The 19,178-nt window shown below is 35.5% G+C and overlaps 1 protein-coding gene across 32 annotated transcripts in view; it reads left to right on the top strand.

The window, feature by feature from the left end:
* BIRC6 (baculoviral IAP repeat containing 6) overlaps positions 1–19,178 on the top strand; it is a 256,711-nt gene that overhangs the window by 179,325 nt on the left and 58,208 nt on the right. For all 32 annotated transcript variants that reach the window (XR_012422503.1, XM_074012019.1, XM_074012017.1 and 29 more), the window contains 4 exons: positions 1,088–1,388; positions 3,454–3,671; positions 5,627–5,791; positions 7,071–7,239. Coding sequence is in view for 31 of the 32 variants with exons in the window: in XM_074012019.1 (XP_073868120.1) it covers positions 1,088–1,388; positions 3,454–3,671; positions 5,627–5,791; positions 7,071–7,239 (853 nt within the window). In the remaining variant the exon portion in view is untranslated. The remainder of the gene's footprint in view (positions 1–1,087; positions 1,389–3,453; positions 3,672–5,626; positions 5,792–7,070; positions 7,240–19,178) is intronic.

Below are 19,178 nucleotides of genomic sequence, written 5' to 3'. Positions count from 1 at the left end.
TCTAGGTATGTTTGCCGATAGGACCCAGAGGCAGACTCCCCCTAGTGATGTATGCGCATATATCTTCCATATTGTCATTTAAAAAATTTTCCACTAAAAGAAATCAGGGCTCCTTGGAGAAATTCTAGTATTGAGGAAGGGTATATAGACATGAGCCTAGAATGTTTTGCTGTGTTAGAAAGCAAGGAAATGCTTAAAGAACAATGGGGGACAAGTTAATAGCAAGCAGGATCCTGCTTTAATGGGATCTCAGAGACCAATTCTTATTTCCCTCAAGCATCAGAATTAATAATGATAGTAACAATATACCTATGTAATAAAGTTAGAGTCCATATTGATAGAAATTAATAGACAAGAAGGGAATGTTTTTCCTTATAGCTTGGTGCCAACTAACAAATGTAGAAGGAATGACAGAATTAGAAAGTCTCCTTTTGATAACCACAGTAGTAATAATTGTTTTAGGAACAATTATAAAAATGCTAAGACTAACTGTTCAAAAGTTTGGCGAGAAATAAGGTATTTAAATAGTCTCAAGAATCTGCATACAGATACTTAACTAATTATAAAGGTGGAAATAACTAATATAGCGACACTTGGCAGGCGCTGCCATACTTCGGATGTCATGTGCGTCTTGATGTTTGGTAGCTTGTTTTTATTTTTATTTATTTTTTTGAGATCATTTTGTCACCCATGCTGGAGTGCAGTGGTGTGATCTCGGCTCACTGCACCTTCCACCTACTGGGTTCAGGTGTTTCTCCTGCCTCAGCCTCCTGAGTAGCTGGGACTACAGGCACGCACCACCACACCTGGCTAATTTCTGTATTTTTAGTAGAGACGGGGTTTCACCATGTTGACCAGGCTGGTCTCAAATTCCTGACTTCAAGTGATCCACCTGCGTCAGCCTCTGAAAGTGCTGGGATTACAGGCATGAGCCACTGTGCCCAGCCGGAAGCTTGTTTTTTAAAGCAAGTAGTTTTATTAATCCTATAGTCCTATATTTTAAAGAGATCATTTAAAGTTACGTCTTTACTTTGAATCTGATGTTGAAAATGTGAACAGCCAAGCGAACACTTTTCTTTTTCTTTAGGTGAGTGCTCCAGTTGTAACATCCACCACTCAGGAAAAGCCAAAGGATAGCGATCAGTTTGAATGGGTGACCATTGAACAGTCAGGGGAGTTAGTTTATGAAGCACCAGAAACTATCGCGGCTGAACCTCCACCTATCAAGTCAGCAGTACAGACCATGTCCCCCATACCTGCCCATTCTTTGGCTGCTTTTGGATTATTTCTTCGTCTTCCGGGCTATGCCGAAGTGCTACTGAAAGAGAGAAAACATGCCCAGTGCCTTCTTCGATTGGTATTGGGAGTAACAGATGATGGAGAAGGAAGTAAGTGTTTAGTATTAAATTTGTCAGTACATATGTGAATAGATTGTGTAAAGTTATCCAGATCATTGCCTGTTGTTCATCATTTATTTCCTTCATAGTTAAGCTGTTAGATGATTTGTTGTAGGTGGTGTTGTAGGTGGTTAGTTATAATAAATCCTAAAGAATCTTCATTTTCATCTCTGTATTCATTCAAAAATTATTTTCCTTGTGCTGACAAAACTGTTGGGCATCACTGGAGGGATTTAAACATGAAGCAATTATTTAGAGCTACCCCCAAGTAGCTAATGTTCTCCAGTAATAGTAACAAGGGATGTATATAAACATGTAGACTTAGCAAGTTATAAAATCCCTTGAGCACTCTTGAGTGCAGTATTATGGAGAAACACACGTGTGAGAGAGATTATTTATTTACTACACAGCAATGTGAATGAAGTGGGATAGTAGTTTTTAGTGGGGCCTTGAAGGACAGGTTAGATTTAGGTTGCGATGAGTTATCTCAGAAAGAAAATAAATGGAATGAGCAGTGTTTCCAGGTTAAAATCTGTGAGAGGGGATAAGTTAGCTGATGAAAATTTGTACAAAAGGCAGCATTGTGAGCATTTTAAAAGCTAATATTGGTAACAGATCATGGAAAAAACTTGCTTAAGAACTTTAGATTTTATTTTGAATAGCAATAAAGGCTTATTAAAATGTGTTAAGATCAGTAATGTGTTGAATATAGTTTTTTTTAGAAAATGAATCTGGTAGGAATACTTAGATTAAAGAGAACAGAATCAGGAAAATAATGCCATAATATGTATTAATGATAATATAGAATAATAAGAGAAGGCTGTGATGATTGTTTCCTTTGGGTTGGCATTGTTATTTAATAGAAAGAAAAACTGAAGAATTACAGGATAGCCTGACAAGTCGATTTTCATTTGGGTGACCTCTACATTTTCACTTACTGTTTATTCTCTTAATATTTACTAGACAATTAATACTTCCTTATGTTATTTTAAAACCACAAGGTTTTGATTCGGTTGATTTCTTTCACATGCCATTTAGAAAGAATAAACTGTTAAGTCCTGTACTACAAAGTATATTTAATCTAATAAAACTATATGAATTTATTTGTAGATCTTGAAACTCTGAAGCTATCAAATATTCAAAGTAAATATTTTTTCCTTTATATTTTCCTAACAACAAAAATCCCTCATAAATGTTGGCATATAAGTGGGCCTATGTAGTTTAAACCTTTGTTATTCAGGTATCAACTGTATTTATTTTAGTAGGTCAGGAATTTCTAATTGCTTGATCTGATTTTTTTTTTAAGTAGGTAGAGGGGTAAGAACCATTTTTTTTATTGATACAATAGTTGTACATATTTATGTTAAACATATGATATTTTGATACAGACATAGAATGTGTGATAAGAACCATGATATTTCAACACTCTGTTACTACAGTGTTAAAGTAGGTGTAACCCTAAACAGAAAAGGAAAAAAAAAGCCTTTCTGTAATTTCATACTATTTTTAATGCATATACAATGAATTTTTATTAAAAAGCGTAGTTATGATATCTCTTTCTGTAATAATTGTTTCGTGTACCATCCACGTAGCATTGCTTTCTTTGCATGTAATACCCCTTCCTGGCTAGAACACAGTAGAACACTGTTGGGAAAAAAATAGTTTTACTTGTTCATTATCTGTTCATGGTTAAAGCTACTCCCAAGGAAAGCAGTTACTTTCTTACTGTTTAAGATACTACTAATGCTTCTTTTCTATTGTTTAGGTTTTAGTTTAAATTCTATTTGTAATAATTTTGACATAATCTATAGCTATTATCATACATGTTTCCATTTTTTTTGAGGTTTATGTGTACTGTGTCTGACAGTTTTTCCTGACACTTATTCGTGATTAAATTTTAAGATACTACTGTTCTATTTGTAGTATTTGGTTTTTAAATAATTTAGTGATATTATTTTGTATTACAGTGTCATTATTAATTTATGATCCTGTATGTAGCTTCTTATTGTGCTTTAACTGTTTTTAATCTTGAAGTCCTCTTCTTTTTTCAATCTAGGTCATATTCTTCAATCTCCATCAGCCAATGTGCTTCCAACCCTTCCTTTCCACGTCCTTCGTAGCTTGTTTAGCACTACACCTTTGACAACTGATGATGGTGTACTTCTAAGGCGGATGGCGTTGGAAATTGGAGCCTTACACCTCATTCTTGTCTGTCTCTCTGCTTTGAGCCACCATGCCCCACGAGTTCCAAACTCTAGCGTGAATCAAACTGAGGTAGGTTCACTTTTAATTATTTCAGTTATTAAAAAAACTAGTTTTAATTAGGGAGTACAGAGTAAAGTTTTTTTCTGAAGTAATCTTTCAGAGACTCGGGTGTTCCATTTTCACATCTAAGAGGATATTTAAAACATTATAAATTGATTGCTTTCTCTGTTAGTCTCCTTCAGTAAACCAAAAAGAAACCTATCTACTTGAAAAACAGAAAGGATTTAAGTGCTTAATAAGCTTTCCCATTTGCCAAGATATGCTGAATTTATACTGTGATCCTTCTTCCTTCCTTTTTGAACTTTTAAGAATAATACTATAGAATGGGGGTTGTGGGTGGGGATCTAGCCAGTGCAGTAAGACAGGAAATTCAAGAAAGAAAGAGAAAAATTCCTCATTATTTCAATATGATTTAATTGTATTGTAGAAAATACCAGAATAGGCTGGGTGCTGTGGCTCACGCCTGTAATCCCAGCACTTTGGGAGGCCGAGGCGGGTGGATCACCTGAGGTCAGGAGTTCGAGACCAGCCTGGCCAACATGGTGAAACCCCGTCTCTACTAAAAATGCAAAAATTCACTGGACATGGTGGCGGGCGCCTGTAATCCCAGCTACTCGGGAGGCAGAGGTGGGAGAATCACTTGAACCCAGGAAGTGGAGGTTGCAGTAAGCCGAGATTGCGCCATTGCACTCCAGACTGGGCGACAAGAGCTAAACTTTGTCTCCAAAAAAAAAAAAAGAAGAAAAGAAAATACCAAAATAATTAGTGGCATAAGTGAGTTTATTAATGATACAACATGGGGTCAGTATATAAAAATTAGTTAATGTTTACATACTAGCAACAGACACATAAAATGAGCTTTATAAAGATATATTTTAGAATAGCCCCAAAAATAGAAAATTTCTATGAATAAATCTGAAAAATATGTATAATACCTCTTTATGAATTTTTTGGCCAGGCATGGTAGCTCATGTCTGTAATCCCAGCACTTTGGGAGGTGGAGGCAGACAGATCACTTAAGGTTAGGATTTCGACACCACCCTGGCCAGCATAGTGAAACTCCATCTCTATTAAAATTACAACAATTAGCCAGGCCTGGTGGCTCACACCTATATTCCCAGCAACATGGGAGGCTGAGGCAGGGGAATCTGTCTTTGCTCATGTATATCTTCGATGGGTTAGATATGATAGTGCAATGGTATTATTTCTTCCCAGATCAATCCTTAAGTTTGATACAATTCCAGGTTCATTTTGGAGGAAGTTTACAAACCATTTATAAAATGTATATAAACATGCAAAGGGTTAGGAATAGTTGAGATACCCTTTTACTATATCCTAAAAAGATCTGCTCATATCTCAATTCAATTTTGAGTCATTGACTTTTTAGGTTCTAGGGTGGTTTATCCCTTCTTTTCTTGATAAATATTTTTAAATATTTATTTATTCTTAAATATAAGCACTTTGTCTCCATTTACCCCTTCCCCCAGCCCCTGGCAATTAGCAATCTGCATTCTGTCTCCATGCATTTACCTATTCTGGATATTGCATATAAATTGAATCATGTAATGTATTGTTCCTTGCGTCTGTCTTCTTTCATTTAGTGTAATGTTTTCTAGGTTTATTCATGTAGCATATATCAGTATTTCATTTCTTCTTATGGCTGAATAAATATCCTGTTTGTTGATCCATTCATCTGTTGGTTGGTATCTGGGCTATTTTCTAATAATCTTTTAGTTTAAATGGTGCTACTGAAAACGTGTGTCTATTTCAGTACCAGTTTTTAATCTGTTTTAGTACTAGAAGTGGAATTTCTGGGCCGTACAGAAAATCTGTGTTTAGTTTTTTTGAGCAACCACCAAACTGTTTTCCATAGTAGCTGCATCATTTTACTTTCCCAGTGATAAATATTTTTGAAGATAAGTAAAAACAAATTGTAATGGATTTTCATTTTTTGTTATTTTAAGCCACAGGTGTCAAGCTCTCATAACCCTACATCAACAGAAGAACAACAGTTATATTGGGCCAAAGGAACTGGCTTTGGAACAGGCTCTACAGCTTCTGGGTGGGATGTGGAACAAGCCTTAACTAAACAAAGGCTGGAAGAGGAACATGTTACCTGCCTTCTGCAGGTATATTTTGTAAACTTGATATTCTTCATAATAATGTGTTTTTTTGTATTATTTTAAAATATTGATAACTAATCCAACTATCCTCAGCTATGTTTATGCCCACTTGTGGTTCTTCTTCCCAGTGCATTCTAAGATACCACCGGATAAAGATTGTTCTTGCTTACTTGTAACTCTGTATTTCTTCGCTCTCAACTAGCTTCTTCACTGAGAGGAAAGTGGCAGGGATGAAATTATCTAGTAGCTGGAAGATGCATCTTCCTACAGGCATTTTCTTGTTTAATGTGTTGTATGTGGGCTTTTTTTTTTTAACTGTTACTTTTTTATATGCATTTTGGTTGCTTACTTTTTTTTTTTTTTTTGAAACGGAGTTCACTCTGTGGCCCAGGCTGGAGTGCAGTGGCGTGATCTCGGCTCACTGCAACCTCCACCTCCCAGATTCATGGTTGCTTACATTTTTAAAGATAACTTTTCGGCTGGGCATGGTGGCTTACGCCTGTAATCCCAGCACTTTGAGAGGCCAAGGTGGGTGGATCACCTGAGGTCAGGAGTTTGAGACCAGCCTGGCCAACATGGTGAAACCCTGTCTCTACTAATAATACAAAAATTAGCTAGGCTTGGTGGCAGACACCTGTAATCCCAGCTACTGAGGAGACTGAGGCAGGAGAATCACTTAAACCCAGGAGACAGAGGTTGCAGTGAGCCAAGATTGCGCCATTCCACTCCAGCCTGGGCGACAAGAGTGAAACTCTGTCTCAAAAAAATAAATAGATAAATAACTTTTCTAGATTCAGGCAAGTTGAACAAGAATAGAAAGTCTTTATACCACAGAAATGTATAGGGGAAATACTTAATGAAAAGATTAGCTTTGCTTCCTGCATCAGCTAATTGAAGTTGGTTAACACGTTGAATGTGTCTTCTGCAACTCTAGAATGCTCCTTCTAGTATAAAGTTACAAGATTTTGTTACCCTCAAACTGTGAATTGAGTCTATTCAATAAAATATGTAAATAATACAGAGTTGATACTATGTTTTTATGTTCGCAGATGTATTGTTTTTATATGTCTAGTCATATGTAATGTACCATCCTTTGTAAGCAACACTCTCAGACAAAACAGATCCTTCCCTTTTGAAAATTTAAACAAATAGTTATTTTAAAACATCGTATAAGGTACTGTTTAAGTAGAAAATATGTACTGCTAGTATTCAGATTGAATTTCTAACCATAAAAATTTTTGAAGTATGTGAAACTGAAATCCAAATTAATTTCAACAATTTTTAGGTTCTTGCCAGTTACATAAATCCTGTGAGTAGTGTGGTAAATGGAGAAGCTCAGTCATCTCATGAGACTAGAGGGCAGAACAGTAATGCCCTTCCTTCTGTACTTCTTGAGCTTCTCAGTCAGTCCTGCCTCATCCCAGCCATGTCATCTTATCTACGAAATGATTCAGGTAAATAATCCCTGTAAATGTCTTTGTGGATGAATAATTTTGTTTGCTTATTTTATCGTTGTCTAATAGTAAGCTTCAATTGAAATACTTGATGGATTTTCTGGAAATATTTGATTGTTTTTTTGGTGCCCTTAATTTGATACTGTGTCATCACTTACCCTAGAACACAGAATAAAAGTTTCATTATTCCTTTGTCTTTATCTGTGAAAGGTGAAAGTACACTTTTTCCTTTTAATTATCTGTAACTGAAAATAATAGGGCAAAGTCTAACAACTTCATGACATCATTCTGATCTGAATATAGTCAAAGTTCTGTGGATTTTAAATATTTTTGTCAAACAAAATTGCTGACAATGGTTATTTTTGAAGAAAAGCAGATACATAAGTCACTCAAGTCCATAGGTACTTCATAAGAAGATGATTAATTTCTTAAAATTCAATAATAAAAGTACTGTAGCTACTTATTTTGCCAGTATACAGCTGATTATTGATTGAATAATATAGTTTATTATTTCTTTGGTTACGGAATTATCATCTAAGAAATGTATTCTTTTCCTAAGAATAGAAAGTTACATGTTCAGAAATGTATAGATATTTCCAAGAGAAACAAGCAGTTAACAGCTACTTCTTTCAGCCAAAACCTTTATTATTTATTATTTCAACTCTGTTCTCATATTCTTATCTCTGTCTTTATTTATATTCTTACTCATGAAAATAAACATGTATGTATTTCATTAATTTATTAAGGAAGAATAGATAAGGAAAACAATGGGAGTGAATCTTGGTAGTCTATTTTGTGGTTGGTAGCAGCTAAGTGACACAATTGGATGTTTGGTAAAAGTGTTAGTATTTGAAGGGATTATTGCCCATATTCCCCAGTATCAGGAGGATTGTTGTCCTTTAAAAATGTGCCATTTCCCAGTCTGTTTCAAACTCTTTCATAAAAGTATTAGACTGATTTTTTTGTTTGTTTTGATTGACTTGTTTGGTACATCAGATTGGTCTTTTTAAAAAAGTAGATGTCAAATGCATATAGTATATTTTTTGATTAAAATGTTTGAGACTATAATTTTAATTTTAGATTATATAGAACAATTGAATAGAGTGAGATGGGTTTCTCTTTATCTCACGTCTCTATTATTGAAGTATTATTTTCTTAATCCTTATACTTTGAAGACCTGACCTACCAAAAATTTTAAATTTCTGTTTTAGTCTGAAATTGACTCTCTTATAACACTGAGCTTTTACCTTTATGATTCATTGTCAAAAAGGAAATCCAGGATTATTTACATAATATTTACAGTAATTGCTATTCATGTAAGTGCACTTCCTGGAAAGGTGTGTATGTTAACAAACTGATTTTTGGTAAATGTATGGAATTGCAGAGACTTAGATATTATATCTTGAAACTATTTTAGAAATTTAATGTGACAGATCAAAGTTTGACCTTTCTTTTGTGATTCATTATTTTCCTGGAAAAAAGAAATTTCTTTCATTAGGTTTAGATGTTCTTGAATTTGGTACCTTGTCCAGTGGTTAATTCTAATTGATATATTTGGATGTGGTAACAAATACTTAATACAAGATATAATACCTTGTATTAAGATAAAATGATGTAACTTGTATTCGGTAGGTTAAATGGTAGCATGCCTCCTAAATGATATTAAATATGGATTCTTTTCAGGAAAACACAGCTTAATATTATATAAGTAAAAATGAGTATGTAAGTAAATATATAATTATATAAGTAAATATAAATATAAAAATGTAAATATATAGTTATCAGTTTTGGTTAGAATAGTAATAATTAATTTTTTAAGTGGCTGTTGTTTATTTATTTGAGACAGGGTTTCCCTCTGTCACCCAGGCTGGAATGCAGTGGCACGATCTTGGCTTGCTGCAACCTCCACTTCTCAGGCTCAAGCAATTCTCTTGCCTCAGCATCCTGAGTAGGTGGGATTACAGACATGCAGCAGCATGCCCGGCTAATTTTTGTATTTTTGGTAGAGATGGGGTTTCACTATGTTAGCCAGGCTGGTCTCAAATCCTGGCCCATGTGATCTGCCCACCTTGGCCTCCAAAAGTGTAGATATACAGACGTGAGCCAACACACCCTGCCTTAAGTGGCATTTAAAAATCTGAACAAATTATCTAGCCAGAGTCTTCCTTAGACTTAGTAAAATTTCTATTTTGGAAAATTAGTCTAAAGTTTATTTTCCAATTTTTTCTTTTTTTTTTTTTTTGAGATGCAGTCTTGCTGTGTCGCCCAGGCTGGAGTGCAGTGGCCGGATCTCAGCTCACTGCAAGCTCCGCCTCCTGGGTTTATGCCATTCTCCTGCCTCAGCCTCCTGAGTAGCTGGGACTACAGGCGCCCGCCACCTCGCCCGGCTAGTTTTTTGTATTTTTTAGTAGAGACGGGGTTTCACCGTGTTAGCCAGGTTGGTCTTGATCTCCTGACCTCGTGATCCGCCCGTCTCGGCCTCCCACAGTGCTGGCTGGGATTACAGGCTTGAGCCACCGCGCCCGGCCCAATTTTTTCATTTGTGTATCTAGTATTATTTTTGGCAATGTGGGAGTTGAGGTATGTGACAGGATCCACTCCACAATCTTTTACTTCATTTAGTTGTCATGTCCTTTTCTTCTCCTATAATCTGGAAGAGTTCCTAGTCTACCTTTATCTTTCATAATACTGATATTTTTATAGAATATAACCATTTATTTTATAGAATATTGTACAGATTGGTCTGTAAGTGTGAGAGTAGTCCTCATAATTTTGCCTGAGATAATTGTATTCAAGGGATGACTTGCTTATATTGCTAGCAGATGATATACAAAAACACCGGCCTAATATAATAATCTTTTCTGAGAACTTTAGAAAATAATGCCCATTTTCGTTCTATAACATGTTTTTAAATGATTGGTGAGCAAGACAAGAAAATATAGGGAACATACTAGTTTATGCCCTACTTTCAGTGCAGAGATTGGTCTGTCATTGATTTTAAATATCAGTTGTGGTTTCTGTCCCACACCCTTTTTGCCCTTATTTTCTGGCTACAGGTATACGTTAGATACTTTGTAATCTTCAAACTTTTATGTTTAATGACTATAGATTGAGATGAATACCAGAGTCTGCTCCTCATTTTAATAAAACCTTCAAGTTCTCATATTAATGAGTTTCCTATGTAGCTGGTTAGCTAAGTCTGTTTTATTTAAATAGAAGTTTAAAAACTGGCCTGAACATATTAAATGATAATACTAAGCTGGCCATAAGGATCAACAATAATTGCTCATAAAATTGATCTTCAGTTTTAGTTCTGAACATCTTTGCATCAAAGGTCAAAAGAGAATGTTGTTAGTTGTAAAATTATTACCAGAATAGAGGAAGCATACAAGCTCCTTAGGGGAAAGGACAACCTTTTTTCCATTACTAACTTGTCACAATTCTACAACTGAGACACAGATCCTATTCTCCAGAGGCAGGCCCTGATTATATTTAGTGATTTAATCATTAAATATATTTAGCCATTAAATAGTTGCCTAAGAACTTTTTACTTGCATAATAATGGCTGTACCATTATTTAACCTAATTTACTTTTAGATTGTTATTTTATTTGTAAAATTTAAAATTATTAGATGCTTTTGGGAACATTTATATCCAGAGCTTTATACATTTAGTATTCTTAAGATAAACTCCTGGCCAGGCACGGTGGCTCACGCTTGTAATCCCAGCACTTTGGGAGGCCGAGGCGGACAGATCACCTGAGGTTGGGAGTTCGAGACCAGCCTGACTAACATGGAGAAACCCCATCTCTACTAAAAAAATAAATAAATAAAAAATAAAAAAATTCAAAATTAGCTGGGTGTGGTGGCGCATGCCTGTAACCCCGCTGCGTGGGAGGCTGGGGCAGGATAATTGCTTGAACCCAGGAGGTGGAGATGGCACCGTGATGAGCCGTGATGGCACCATCGCACTCTAGCCTGGGCGACAAGAGTGAAACTGTCTCAAAAACAAAAAAAGATAAATTCCTGGTATTTCATCTTTTTGAATTCACTGTTTCTAGCATAAAATTTTTATGACTTAATGGTAGTTTTCCTGCTATTTTGACATCTTTTTGTAGGTCTTAAAATGGGTGGAGAGGAAAATTTAGATATGTAAATGAATGGAGACTTATTTTTTATTTTATTTTTGAGACGGAGTCTCATTCTGTTGCCCAGGCTGGAGTGCAGTGATATGATCTTGGCTCACAGCAACCTCCGCCTCCCAGGTTCAAGCAATTCTCATGCCTCAGCCACCCGAGTAGCTGGGACTACAGGCGACCGCCACCCGCCTTGCTAATTTTTTTTGTGTTTTTAGTAGAGACGGTTTCACCATGTTGGCCAGGCTGGTCTCGAACTCCTGACCTCAAACGATCCACACCCCTCGGCCTCCCAAAGTGCTGGGATTACAGACAGGCATGAGTGACCACCCGGCCTGTAAATGAATGGAGACTTTTAAAAAAGTGTTTGGTGGCATTACAGCATAAACATAAATCTTCATATTTAGGCTAAATTAATCAGATTTATCAAAGGTTAACATCATGGTTCCAGTTACTCAAAATAGTAAGTTTGATGCTTTAATAATTTGTTTCTTATTGCTTATTAAAATAAAGACATATGTTAGTGTTCTAGATAGGAAAATACATTAATTATTTGCTCATTTTAATTTATTTCTCAACATTTTCACTTCCACTTTTCATAACAAATGGTATTCTGGAAGTTGCATTTTGTATGCCAGAATCGTTTTTTCTCCAGCCGCTGTATAGTATGGAGTTACCCCACTGGCCACTAGATGGAGTTCCTGTTTCATTTTTAGAAGTATTTGTTACCATTCAAATGTTAACAGGCAGAATGTTACTTTAGAGACCCCAGCCTTCTGTTTTAGAAAATGATATGTTCCTTTTTTTAGAAACAGCATATTAAAACTCAGCACACATTAAATTATTTGCCATTAACTTAGTGTGAGGTATGCTACAAATTCTTATTGAAATCAAATCTTTACCTTTTTAATACTGGTCTTATTATATGGGGATGAATATTCTTTCAGAGTATAAAGGGAAATTGCTGTTATCCTGGTTAATCTGACAATTTACAGATTAGGAAAGAACAAATGAAATATAGAAAAATGTATTCAGTTGTTCAAGTTTAACTGGTTAGCGGTAACATGGTGATTATAAAATTCACTTATTTTCAAGTTTAAAAGCAAGGTATAAATGGATTTTGTCATTATGAGAAAGAAAAATGAGTAACTGATATGTTAGAGTAAGGTAGACATGAGAGAGCAGGCACAGGACTTCATTGGGAAAATTATAAAGTACTGATTTGGCTGGTTATGTTAGTTAAATGATGGTATATACTAGGATTAAAATTTTTAATTTCCCTAATATTGGTTTGACAGTTTTATGACAAACTATAATGTGTCAAAACCCATTACTACATTTGGATATACCATCTGATTTTTCTCAAAGAGTATTTTGTGTGTTTAAAGCTGTTTTTGTTATTTTATATTACCTTTGGATATGTTTCTTTAAGAGTCGGTATTTAATTTCATGAGTATACTGTTTGAGAATAAGGTTAATTTTGTTGTTATGACAAATGTCTTAATTTAAATATGACCATATTTATTAAATTCAAATTACTTAGTAGTTACTTCAAAGTAAATTTGCAGTTGGAAACTAGCCATCTTCCTAGGTCTCAGGGCTCTTTAGATTAAAAAGGACATAGAAATTGTATTAGTGCTCTTACAGGAAAAGATAAGATTTGATACCAATAGAAAATATATAATTTTTAAACACTTTATTTTGTTGATATACACTGCCTGAGAAACAATTAAAAATTACCGAGCTGTCATAACATGATACTTAACTGTATATCCTTATTTTTAGCTTTCATGGTATTAGTTCATTTGAAACTGTCAAATTATGCCATTTCTTTGTACTGTTTTAATAAAGAGTCTGGATGCTGTGGTGATGGTTCATGCCTGTAATCCCACCACTTTGGGAGGCCAAGATGAGAGGATTGCTTGTGCTCAGGAGTTTGAGATCAGCCTCGGCAACATAGTGAGACTTCATCTCTATGAAAAAGTAAAATAGGCTGGGTGAAGTGGCTCACGCCTGTAATCCCGGCACTCTGGGAGGCCAACGCGGGCAAATCGTGAGGTCGGGAGATTGAGACCAGCCTGACCAACATGGTGAAACCCTGTCTCTACTAAAAACACAAAAATAGCTGGGTATGGTGGCGCGTGCCTGTAATCCCAGCTATTCAGGAGGCTGAGGCAGGAGAATCGCTTGAACCCCGGAGGCCGAGGTTGCAGTGAGCCACTGCACTCCAGCCTGGGCGACAGAGCGAGACTCCATCTCAAAAAAATAAAAAATAAATAATAAAATAATCTATCAGATTATTCTACTAAGTAGAGTAGCAGACCAGGAGTGGTGGCTCACACCTGCAATTCCAGCACTTTGGGAGGCTGAAGTTTGAGGATTACCAGCCTGGGCAACTTAGACCCTGTCTCTATAAAAAACAAACAATCAGCACTCGCCTGTAGTCCCAGCTACTCGGGAGGTGGGATCCCAGGAGGGCGAGGCTGCAGTGAGCCGTGATCACACCACTACACTTCAGCCTGAGTGTCAGAGTGAGACCCTATCTCAAAAAAAAAAGAGGTAGAGTAACCTGACACTTTATTTTTAGCCCAAACTTTACTTTAATAGTATTTTAATATGGCTCTAGTTTTTGTGAGAATTAGCTGAGCAATACAAATAAAATTTAAAACACTTGCCCATGTTTAATGTATTTATTTCTATATATGGTCACTCACAAGATATGTTGATGGCCACTAAGTATCTATAATGTAAATGCTTATCAACAAATGTTAATTCCTTTTATTTAGAGTTTTCATTTTTGTCAAGGTCATCCAATGTGGAAATAACTTTCGTATAGAACATATCACTCTATGTGTTAAATAATTATGACTGGTAAGTTTTATAAGGGGAGGACTGGTTGCTTAAAATTTAGATGAGTTTTGAATTGCTTTGATTTGTACAGATTTGTAAGGATGAAGTATTATTTCACTTCTCACACACTTTAGGGATACCATTCTTGATTACCCAGAGTAGTCCTTTCTTTCCTATGAGCTGCTCACATACCTAATCCTTGTATTATCACCTTTCACATTATAGTCCAGCTATTGTATACTTTCTTAATCAGATTTCCACGTAACTACCTACCAGATTAGCCGTAACTCTCCATTTCTTCTATCAAACATCCCAGTTAAGTGTGAGTTGTGTTTGTTTCCAGATTTGTTTATGCCAGTTGTATTTACACTATATAATTATGCAAACTAGATGTTTTTATGGTAAATCATGAAATGCTTTAAAAAAGTCCTACAGACCAGGTGCAGTGGCTCAAGCCTGTAATCCCAGCTCTTTGGGAGGCTGAGGCAGGTGGATCACCTGAGGTTAGGAGTTCGAGCCCAGCCTGGACAACATGGCGAAACTAAAAATACAAACATTAGCTGGGTGTGGTGAATGGGCACCTGTAGTCCCAGCTACTTGGGAGGTTGAGGCACGAGAATTGCTTGAGTCCGGGAGGCATAGTTTGCAGTGAGCCGAGATCGAGCCACTGCACTCCAATCTGAGTGACAGAGCAAGACTCCATCTCAAAAAACAAAAAGAAAAGAAGAAACAAAAAAATATATTCCCAGTTTACTTAGGGAATATATTAAAATGTTAACAATGGTAATTTTATTTTGTATTACCCGCATTTATTAAGAGAAATAATGTCAATACTTTATTGAAACAAGAAAGTTTCTTTTCTATGTAGTCTTTATTTTTCTGTGTGGCTTTATGTTTACAACTGCTTAACTACCAAAAGTCATGCTAATGGTTATTTCTTTTGAGATACTAAAATATAATTTCCAAAGACAGTTTTAAAAATATTCAGTGTTCATTAATGCTAACTAAAACTTTATTTTTCTAAACATTTTCATTGTCTTCTGTCCCATACTGACTAAATTTCCCTTTCCTGTATTAAGTAGATTACTAGAGGCTTAAAGAAAACGTAAACCTAAATGCAGTTTTATTTTAATTAATATATATTTTGTATGTACTCTTAGAAAAGTTGTTGTGGCATTTTTGCTGTTGTGTCTTGTATTCATTACCAAATCTTGCATGTTTTGGAGTAGTCTATCTTCAGTGTCCATATTCATTGCTTTGTCTTCCCTGTTTTTTTCCTCCGTGAAAAGTTAAAATTTGCCTATTTGCTTTGTTGTAATTTTATTCCTCAAGCTGGAAGCATCATAGAGTAATTGCTCTTAGAGCAGGGAGTTACCCTGGGATATATGTTTTAATATTCTGGAGGTGTGCTTTTAAAGGATAGTCTTCTCAATCTTTCTTGTTAGAGCCAGATTTTGCCCTGAATGCAGTCCCTTGAACGAGACCTTCAGAGTGTGGTATGGATGTAGACAAAAACAATCACTAAAAGGTTAAGTACTGTTCCAGCTATACCTAACATAGTCAAGATACATTCTTCTTTTTCTTCTTTCTCTTCTTGCTGCTTTACATCTTCTGCTGTAGTGATGACAGAAGTGCCAGTTTTCTCAGAAAATGTCTTCATTTAGAGAAAAAGAGAATGATTGTGAAGCAAATTGCTAGAAAATATATTTATTAGAAATACTGGTAAATACTCGAAAATTGCTAGACAAGAAGTACTAGCTAGTAAATACTAGAAAATTGCTAGGAAATGTATTTACTAGCAGAGAGCTGGTAAATGTATTTATTATATGTGTTGTGTTTCTTGCATAGTTTTTCAGTGTGCAGTCCTACTTTAGTCTGTTAACATGTTGGAAAATGATAGTAAATGAGTGTATTTTAATAGAATTTAAAATCTGTTATTTTAACAGTTGGGCTGAAGAGCCGAAAATATAATGAAAATGTAGAAGTTAGATTCTGCCATTTGTGTATTTTATATTTAGTAGCTACAAAGATTCTTAAAATTTTTTACATATCTAACTAGGCTGATGTATTTAATGTGAACTGCAATTTATATACAAAAAAACTGCACATACTTAGTGTATACAATTTGGTAAGTTTAGAACCTCAACTCCTTTTTAAAGCAACTCTTTTGGGGAGCAGTTGAGCAGAATAGGGATTTAAAATAATTTTTTCCTTTGAAGATTAGGAGATCATTGTGTCATTAATTTTATAATCTAGTATTGAAACTAATTCCATTTTACTAATATTTGGTAAAGCAATTAATAGCAGAGTTTATCTCTACTTAATAAAATATTTATTTCCACAGATTAAGCATATCACATATTTAAGCTTGAAATAATGGAGTTACTAAATGTCAGAGTTTTAAAATAATTAAAAGAGAAGTGCTCCTTACCCTACATTGCATCAGGAATAAAGTGTTACCAGTTATGTTGCTTTAGTCCACAATAGTGATGAATGAACCTTTTCTTTTCATGGAGGGCTTCCAAACAAAACCTGGACAAGCTTCATATTAAAGATGGCAAATGTTTTCAGTATATCCTGAAGGAATGTATCTTCTCTGTTAGTAATCTGTGGTAAATTTCACTGTAACTATTTGATGTAAATTGCTGGCCTCTGCAAGTAATAAGTCACACTGTAAATAGGTTCTATTTTTTAGTATTTTTAGGTTTTTGTATATGCTGAATCACATATTTCCTCCAAAATGCTAATGTTTACGGTTATTTCTCTTGAATTTTCTGTCTGATGAACCTTTACACTGTTCTTTTTCTTTTCAGCTGTTTGAAGATACTTTTCCTCATTGAAATGTTGTAGTTCCAAATGCAGAAAGTGATTTTATTCCTCTCCGTACTACCAGTTACTACTATAAAAATGAAAAAAAAATGTTTATTGGCATAAGTATAGTAATGTCACACACCTGCATCTGTAGCTGTTAATGATAATTCCAAGATAGTCTTCAAGCTATGCATAATTCAGCAACAGGTCCTTTTGAGGATTGGAAGGATAGTGACTTTACTTGCCTGGTTGTAAGCTGTAACACTGATTAAACATGCATTTGGTCCTTGCTGAGTAAAGGAGCTACAAGCTCCACTTGGAGACATGGCATTGCCTAACAACGTGTTGTGCCTCTGTTCTTTCTTTGTCAGGCAGGCAGCACGTTGAATCCTGTAATAACAATGAAGTATGTGTAAAGGAGCTAAAGTTAAAGATACCTAAGGGTTTTCTGATGAAGCTCTTCATGGCAAAAATAGAATTAAATAATTCAAGATCGAAATAGTTTTTATGTTGTTTTATGCTTTAACAGGCAGGTTTTTATTAAGAGTTTATTATCTTTCTCCATTCTTGTTGCTGGCTGACCACTGGTACACATTAATTGATAAGAAAAGCACATGTCTTAAAAGGAGAGCATAAATCAGCTCTCCATTAGTTTTCCAAGTTCTCCTCTTGGGGGGGGTCTTCAAAATCTTTTAAAACTAATAATAAAAACTCAGATATAAATAACACATTAGTTTCCAGACATAGGCATAGATTGTCATATGCATTAATATCTCATAGTATTTGACTTAAAGGTAAGCATATTTACGTAACTAATGGTTGTCAAGAAAAATACAGAAATACAAAAAACTTGATATTTTTAGTTTAAAATAAAGAAATTTGATATCTTGAGATATTTTTAAAAGTATAGTAATGAAATTTAAAGTTATTTTTTAAATTTTAAAGATTTTTATGAAATAAACACACAATTTTATCTCTCACATTTTTTGGACTATTCCCAGTCTCATGGGCCAATGCTTATTATTACCTTGTTTTGCTAGCTTTTGCCTTCATACTCCTTGATAAGAAGAGAATATCTTCTGTTTCCATAATGTAAGATTCCCAGTTGGCCTCTCCTAATGCTAACTCAATAGAGTAAAATAGATACCAGTTAAATAAGAGGGAATAGCATGTTTCATTTATTTCAGAGGAGCTGTCTTATTTTATCTATGCCTTTATTCTTACATGTGAATATAATGTAACTATATTTTTTATTTCTTTTTCTTCAGTCATAGTCTTCTCTGTCACCCGGGCTGGAGTGCAGTAGTGTGCTCATAGGTCACTGCAGCCTTCAACTCTTAGGCTTAAACATCCTTCTGATTAGCTGGGACTACAGGCACCTGCCACCATGCCCACCTAAGTTTTTAAATTTTTTGTAGAAATAGGTTCTCATTATGTTGCCCAGGCTAGTTTCAAAACTCCTGGCCTCAAGCAATCCTCTTGTCTCAGCCTCCTGAGTCACTGGGATTACATTCTTAAGCCATTGTGCCCGACTTGATTTTTTTTTTTTGTTTTTTGTTTTTTTTTGTTTTTTGTTTTTTTAATACAACATCTCGTGCTTTATAAATTGACCTGCAAGTAGGCTGGGCGCAGTGGCTCATGCTTGTAATCCCAGCACTTTGGGAGGCTGAGGTGGGTGGATCATGAGGTCAGGAGTTTAAAACCAGCCTGGCCAACATAGTGAAACCCCATCTCTACTAAAAGTACAAAAATTAGCTGAGCGTGGTGGCAGGTGCCTGTAGTAGTACCAGCTACTTGGGAGGCTGAGGCTGGAGAATCACTTGAACCCGGGAGGCAGAGGTTGCAGTGAGCCAAGGCCGTGCCATTGCACTCCAGCCTGGGTGACAGAGTGAGACTATATCTCAAAAAAATTGACCTGCAAGTGACATACTTTTTTTTTCTTTTTTCTTTTTTTGAGATGGAGTCTAGCTCTGTTGGCCAGGCTGGAGTACAGTGGCGCGATCTCAGCTCACTGCAACCTCCACTTCCCAGGCTCAGGCAATTCTCCTGTCTCAGCCTCTTGAGTAGCTGAGACTGCAGGCGTGTCACCACATCTGGTTAATTTTTGTATTTTTAGTAGAGGCAGGATTTCACCATGTTAACA

The sequence above is a fragment of the Macaca fascicularis genome, chromosome 13 (assembly GCF_037993035.2).
Source record: "Macaca fascicularis isolate 582-1 chromosome 13, T2T-MFA8v1.1".
NCBI classification, from domain to species: Eukaryota; Metazoa; Chordata; class Mammalia; order Primates; family Cercopithecidae; genus Macaca; species Macaca fascicularis.
This window is presented reverse-complemented; position numbering and strand designations above follow the sequence as displayed.